Here is a 7485-nt window from a genome sequence, read left to right on the forward strand (position 1 = left end):
TATCGAACGGTTCAATATCGATACGAATATCGTTGCACCCCTAATATATATATATATATATATATATATATATATATATATATATATACATATACATATATATATATATATATATATATATATATATATATAAAATGCTCCCTAACTGCTGATAATTTTTGATGGCACCATCATGTGCTTACAATCTCCTTGCAAGCTCATGATGATTCTCAGAATCAGCTCAGATCCAGTTCTGTCATGGTCCGGGTGTGTGCCAGTGTGTCTCCCTCCGAGCCGGCGTCTCCACCCCTGGGAGGGGCCTCAGTGTTTTTGCTGATCGCTTACATCTGTGGGTAATAGTTGGGTTGCGGTCACGTGGTTCTGATGACGTGCGGAGGCAGCGCGATTTTTGAGTGGAGGGCGGAAGTAAACATGGAGGACACTGTGGAGAGTCAGGAGAGCAGCTATTGTGCAACTTTAGACCCCGTTTCTCGGGAGAGATATAAACAGATAGTTAAAAAATATATTGGACGTGATCCGTATTCTTTGAAAATGTCCGAATACACCACAGAAGTAAAGGATTTGCCTACTATCGAGGCTGTGGATATCACCAACTACTTGGTCCTCCAGACTTCTTACTACACTAGGCAGCAAATGAAAGCTTTCAAGAGTCTGGAGGCGTACAATTTTTTTGTCAGCGGGTGGGTCCACAACCTTGGAACAAAACGTCTCCGTGATGGATACAGTTTGGTGTTTGCAAGGGTGAGTGTTTGTTCTTATATTGCTTTATCTTAAACACGCTAACAGTTAGCGGTAGCGGCTTTAACGTCAACAAACATGCCACATCCTTAGGACTTCGTTAGAGTGACAGTTGTTTGTTTCAAGGTAAACCATTCTCAGCGGTCTAACGAGACACCTCTGAAGACTTGGGTAATTGCAAAGGAGGATGGAGAAGTGATTGCAGCTCATTGCAATTGTATGGCAGGGTTAGTAGCCTAATTAAGTAGGATGTTATTGCAATGAGAACACACACATACACACACACACACACACACATATACGCATAGGGCACTGCTAGCATTTTGCAGGTGTACTTCAGTAGTAGTGGGGAGAGAGTGTTTTCTTTTAGCTAAGAATTCATCAGCTAAGAATTTGTGTGATTGCCTTAGATCCCTCATGACACTCAGATGCATTTTTCAGATAGAGGGTAGAACTATTCAGTCATGTCATCACCTAGATAATGATTTCTCTATAGGCTGTTGAGAAAGAGTTAATGAATAAACATGTTACTTCAAATAAAGTGCCATTGCACATTAGTATTAGTAAGCTATGCATCATCAAAATGTACTGTAAATATTGCATTTCATGTTAAAAAGATTATGTGCTCTATTTCCAGACTATCAGAATCATGCTCGCACGTTGGAGCTGTTCTTTTTGCAGTTGAAGCTGGGGTGAAAATGAGAGCGACATGCACATCAGAGCAGTGCAAGTGGCTGATGCCATCTCATGTTAAAAAGGTAAGCCAAAAAGCAAAATGTAGGATAAAGAATGTTATATTGGGACTTCATGTGACAGTAGGATAAAATATCTTCCCCTATACTGCTACCTTGTCATGGTGGGGAAGCTTGAGTGCCTCAATGACCCTGTAGGCTATACCGGCGGGGGCTTCAAGCTCCTGGTAGATCTAATCAAGCCGGGCAGGTTGCAGGTGAGGGGTCAGACAAAAGGCAGTACTTTAATAAATGAAGAGTTCTATTCCAAAACGCTATAACAGCATTTAAAAGCCATTTCCTTTTTCATGACTAACATAACCATGACTGCAGAACCGTATACTGTATATCACACCCTTCTCATGCATGCCTCAACACCCTAGCACTTGTTTTCTGCGCACACACACACCTGACTGCAGCACTTTATATATTCACATTTCTCATGCATTCCTCAATACTCACAACTCCTCACACCACATTTTCATCAACATGGAACTGCTTACTTTCCACTCCTTTTATACCCAGCACATGGCACCTCCATCCCCACCCAACATACACACACACACTTCACTGCCAACCAACCACTATACCCAGCCTAAAACACACATACTCACTCCACTGCCATCACTGTTCAATTTCGAATATTTTTGGAAACGAATATATAGCGTTTTGGAAAAGAGCTTTTTAAATTTTAATGATCTTCTTTGGCTTAATTTTTCCAGATTCCTGCTTGCCCAGTAACTCTGATTGACTTCTCTTCAGCAAAGTCAAAAAAACGAAAGCTTGAGTGTTCCATTGATGGCTGCACAAGTACACAAAAGGTTGGGAAATCACTTCCATGCCCAAGAGTGCAGAGAGATTCAGGGACATACTGTAGGTTTTTTGAGAGTTTAAGCAAAAACTGTCCAAGGAGTGCAGCACTGATGTCTAAGGAACCTTACCACAAAGAATTTGTCCCCCAGTCTAGCATGCTTCCTAAAACTGTGCCTGAGTACAGAACACCAGAGACACTGCAGCTCCCCCCCCAAAGACCTTGAAGAGCTATGCCTGGACTTCCAGCTTGAAGAGCTCACCCTGTCCCAAGTCCAGGCTGTAGAGAGGGCGACTCGAAGTCAGAGTGCAAGCAGTATTTGGTTTAGGCAAAGAGCTGGACGCGTAACTGCCTCTAAGCTGAAACAAGTTCTTAAGACCAACCCCCAGCAACCATCAAAGAGCTTGATCAAGGCCATATGCTATCCAGAGGCATATAGGTTCACCACAGCTGCTACAAGGTATTTAGGGTTTGATGTAGGGTAAGGCAGAGTTAAGATTTGGGGTATGAAACTGTCCATAACTGTAACTAAAAAAGTGTTATGAAGATGGAGGTTAGTTATAGGCTTATACGGCTAGGGTTATACAGGGTAAGAACTAAGTATAGTTTAGGGTAATGGCATATTGTATAATACATCACTTTACTGTTTTACACATCCAATACTAAGTAATAATTTCCTTTTCATGTTTGGCATGTGTACTGTTTATAGTTATGGATGCAAACATGAAGCACCACCCAGAGGAGCATATGAGAAGCTTATGAGCCAGGAGCATGCAGGCTTCTCATGTATGGACAGCGGTCTCTGGCTGAACCCCAAGTGGCCATACATGGGGTCCTCCCCTGATGGGATAGTCACTTGTGACTGTCATGGAACTGGCATCTGCGAGATTAAGGTATTGACTCTGTTGTAGTCAAGGCCATAGGTGTGACATCTTTCCATAAGAATCAGTGAACTGAGTAAAAATGCAGGAAATACCTTTTCTAATTTCTAATCTATTGTTCAATTAAGATAAGATGAGGCTTTATTGTCTGTGTCAAATAGACATTTGTTTTGGGCAATGAGAGATTATGATAACACAGACCACACCCATCATCTTTGCTTCTTCACTGTTTCATCAGATAAATCTTGATTGTTGTTCTCATCACTGTGATTTTAGTGCCCACACTCTCAGAAAGATGCGGTCAACCTGCGCATGCGTGCTGGGGAGAAGGGCTTCTGCCTCATCAGTGACGGGGATAATGTCACACTGGACCCAACTCATGACTACTATTACCAAATTCAGGCACAGCTTCACATTGCAAATGCAGAGTACTGTGACTTTGTTGTGTGGAACCGCAATGACATATTTGTTGAAAGGATTTTGCCTGACCTTGAGTTTTGGGATGATGCGATTCCTAAAGTTGAGTGTTTTTTTAGAAACAGTATACTCCCAGAAATACTGGGACAGCAAGTTACAAACATACATGTGTAATGTGATAAAAGGACGACAACATAATGACATTTTGAATATTGTTATGACCTGATGGTAGTCATTATGAGTTCTGGCTATTGTATTTGCTCTGACGTAGCATTAGAGCACAAATTGTCATTTAATTTTATTGTACATTTAATTGTGTCATTTAAGTGTTGTGTAACACTACACAATGATTAAATGCTATTGAGGCAGCATAATAATACATTGGTGGTTTATTTACAAGATTAGACTTACAGTATAATACTGTACAAACTGCCAGCACAATATGACAGTTGGAGAAAAATATTTCATTTGAAAACATTTACAGACTAATCAGGAGTCAGGACTTAGGTACTACTATTACTCTACCCTGTTCTACTTATCACCAGAGCCAAGCAGCAGATACTGGACACTACTCTTCCTCTCCACCCCCTTCTGTGAGCCGTGACAGTGACAAGACATTTAATTTTTTTTAACTGATTGATTACCACCCACCCCCCTTACTCCAGTGGGACAACAGACTTGGAGAGATTTGATAAGGCACAACAAATTACCCCAATCTTGTCGATCAATGCATGTGTCTCACCTGGCTTTGTGGACATGTTCTCTATTGGCATAGCCCTGCTCTGCAGAATTTGATATTTCCTCCTGACTAAACCTATGACTCGCTCAACATGGATACGCAAATTGGCTATTTTCCTTGTCTCTGCCACTTCATAGGCTGACAGCTGTTTTCTCCCTTTAGTGAATGCCGGTGTCTGTAGTGAAGCACAGTAAAACCCCACATTATCGCCAATATTGAACCCACGATCTGCAAGGACAATATCTCCAGGTAACAAGTTCTTTAGGAGGCCACTCTCTATTGTGATCTGCTTATCGCTAACTCTCCCTCCCCAGGCAGAAGATATGTAAGTGACGTAGCCTTGGGGGGCAACACCAATCAAAAATTTTACAGTGTGATGGTGCTTGTAGTTGGACCAAGTTTGAGCTTGTGCAAGAAGATTAGATGGTCTCTCAATAAAGACTTCAAAGCAATCAACAATCACAGCCACTTTACATCCAAATGCCTGTCTGAAACTCAGTGGCATCGTAGCTTGAAGAACATGTCGCTCTGGCCACTCAATTAGGAACTCTAACCTTTTATGAAGTATGTCAATTACTTTATGCCAAACTCTAGAAGCAGTGGACAGAGAAATATTGAACCTGAAAGCTAAATCTTTCAGGGGCAGATTTAGTCTCAGCCTCAGCAAAACTAGTATGAATTGTTCAAATTTGGACAACAAAGACATAGGTCCCGAGGTGATATAGGGCTCGCACAGTTCAAAAATCTGAATTAAAACTAAGAAGTTGGGGAGCCCTGTGTAGAACTTTGTCTTGTCTTCATTTTTTTCAAAAGCCTCCTGGCTGAACTGTGTGTCCAGAGCCTTGCTCCGAAGATCAACCAGCTCTGCTGTGTTCTGTCTCAAAACATCCTCCATCTTCTCGATGTCATCCATCGTCAGCTCTGTCTGGCATCCAGCATCCGCACAGCCTGCAATATAACAGTGGGGGAGCATAATCAGCATAATAGAGGCAACCTCAATTTTTACTCATTTTCACTGTAGGAGTTTTTTAGTGGGCTATTAGAATCTGGTGTAATGTGTTTAATTCACTATGTTAATTTAATGTAATAATTTTTTTAATCAACAAAAAAACATGTTGCGTCTAAACAAAAAATATATTTATATGTTTCTCACCACAGAAACCTTACATTACGGATATCTTTACTTATCTGTGAAAGGAGACTGTCTGGAATCTGGCAATATAAGAACCATAGCAGTGTACAAAAACCTGTGGTGTGTGCCTGACGGTAATAAGTGCCACTTTTTCTTTTTTTCTGAATAAAATGGTATGGATTTACTCTGTGATTAAAAAAATCACAAACATGTAATATGTAACTTGGACCATAATCATTACAGATAATGGCATCTTTTTCTCTTTGACATGATTCTTGTTTGTTTTACATCTCAGCACAATATCTTACCTGGATAAGTGAATGTCTCATTCACACTGAAGTCTTCTGGTTGTGGATTCTCAGCTGGAAGCTGCAGTTCGGGGTTCTCCACTGTCACTAGGCTCAAATCCGGGCTCTCAGCCGTCTGTTGCATATCCAAAATCGCCTCTGCACATCGATGCTGTTCTGCCTTAAGCTTCATTCTTTTCTCTCGTTTGAGAACTGATTCCGATCTGGGTTTTCGTTCGTAGCCGAGATTGACCGTCGGAGCCCAGTCCTCCGACTCTTCGTCATCCAAAGCACTTGGGCAGCCTATAGTCCCAATCAAGTCAATATTAGACTACTAACTTAAAAGCACTAAGTAAACGAGAATTTAACGACAACCTAATGCTAATAAGTTCGTTTGCAAACATAACATTACCTCTGAAGAAGTGGTCGCTGCAGACACGGGCATTGGCAGACTCTGCTCCTCCCGACTGTAAACGTAAATTTAAAATCCATTTTTTCCTACGTTTTTCGGTTAGAATTTTCCATTTTTCTCCTCTTCGTTGGGCTATTTTTGGTACCCTAAAATACCGTTTATCAGTTTCTCTGGTCGACCTACTGGAGCATCCGTAAACACAACAGGACATAGGCATTTTGCGTACTGTCTGTCTGTGATTTTGCGCTTATCTTTTTCACTTCCGACCGCCAGTCAAATTTCGCGCTTTACGTCGACGTCACGTCTACGTCAAATGAAACCTAGCTATTAGCCGGGGACTCATAAGGCCAGCGTTCTCAATCTCTCTTCGCCAGATTCTCTGCTAACATCAGTCAGTGCAGGCCACCACCATAATTCCCTACGTGTTTTTGTGAATCACCTTGCCTCACTATATGTTTGTTTTTTGTGCGCCTCTTCTTAGCTACACCTAACTGTCAACCCCTGTCGAAGAGCTTCTACTTGGATGCTGGACCTTCTGGCAGTCCCTCAGGCTATTACCAAAATTACCTACCTGCCTCTCTGCCTCCACGCCAGGAGTTTTTTGGATTTACACACCCGGACTACTCACCCCTCTATGTCATCTCCGACCTCCGTTGGCAAGTACGCAGTACGAAGGAGGATTCTGAGCCAACAATATATTCATATGCCTCCTTATCTGTGTTTTGAACATTTGCATTCTGTTACAGTGACCCCGACCTTTTCCTGGACCCTATGTGACTTGCTTTCCAGTCCAATCCCTGGAATAGCTGTCCTCTCTGACCCGGACCAGATCGTTACTTAGTTTAACGTCTACTCTCACCTTTTGTTTATGAATATTTTGTGTAAACATTAAACATTATTCTTAAAACATACTTACGAGCTGTTCGGCGTTTTGCGTTTGAGTCCTGTCACTCGTCTGAAACGGTCTCGGCCGTAACAGTAGAATCTGGCCAGCAGTTATGGACTCAGCAGACGCGGAACGGTCAGCCATTCAGAGGCAGGGGGCGATATTAGGAAGTCATGAACAATCTATTCAGTTCCTGTTAGCCCAGCAGCAGACTCTTAGAGATGGCCAAAGTAAAATACTGGAGTCCCTCCAGGCTCTACAAGCGGATATTTCTACTGCTGCTGGTTCCGCCTCGGGCCCCGCGGGCCAAGACTCCGGTACACCAGCTCCTCTGCCTCAACCTGTTGCCGTTGCATCTCCACCTACATCAGCTTTCCGTGATGCTACGTCCCCGGAGCCCGAACCATTTTCAGGGGATCCAGGGAGTTGTAGCGGGTTTTTGCTTCAGGTC

At 42.4% G+C, this 7485-nt stretch overlaps 1 protein-coding gene and 2 long non-coding RNA genes across 3 annotated transcripts; 2 read left to right on the top strand and 1 right to left on the bottom strand.

Annotated features, from left to right (window-relative positions):
* Positions 1 to 341: 341 nt before the first annotated feature.
* Positions 342 to 3941, top strand: LOC143418965 (uncharacterized). The gene is made up of 5 exons (XR_013098912.1): positions 342 to 965; positions 1376 to 1496; positions 2192 to 2290; positions 2990 to 3173; positions 3438 to 3941. It is a non-coding gene; the product is annotated as an uncharacterized LOC143418965 (long non-coding RNA).
* A 293-nt stretch (positions 3942 to 4234) lies between these two features.
* Positions 4235 to 6148, bottom strand: LOC106675182 (uncharacterized). The gene is made up of 2 exons (XM_024801264.2): positions 5758 to 6148; positions 4235 to 5265 (listed from the first exon to the last, which is right to left on the bottom strand). Exons 1-2 carry the CDS (start codon positions 5927 to 5929, stop codon positions 4235 to 4237), a joined length of 1203 nt encoding a protein of 400 aa, XP_024657032.1. The 5' UTR covers positions 5930 to 6148.
* A 312-nt stretch (positions 6149 to 6460) lies between these two features.
* Positions 6461 to 7035, top strand: LOC143418966 (uncharacterized). Its single transcript, XR_013098913.1, has 3 exons — positions 6461 to 6539; positions 6630 to 6808; positions 6895 to 7035. It is a non-coding gene; the product is annotated as an uncharacterized LOC143418966 (long non-coding RNA).
* The last annotated feature ends 450 nt before the right edge of the window (positions 7036 to 7485 follow it).

This window comes from Maylandia zebra, linkage group LG6 (genome assembly GCF_041146795.1).
Source record: "Maylandia zebra isolate NMK-2024a linkage group LG6, Mzebra_GT3a, whole genome shotgun sequence".
NCBI lineage: Eukaryota > Metazoa > Chordata > Actinopteri > Cichliformes > Cichlidae > Maylandia > Maylandia zebra.

Excerpts from the sequence above, each read along its gene's own strand:
- LOC106675182 (XM_024801264.2), bottom strand. The coding sequence starts at position 5,929 with ATGAAGCTTAAGGCAGAACAGCATCGATGTGCAGAGGCGATTTTGGAT. Across the intron at positions 5,266-5,757 it reads TGAGACATTCACTTATCCAG|GCTGTGCGGATGCTGGATGC; the intron begins GTAAGATATTGT and ends GTTATATTGCAG.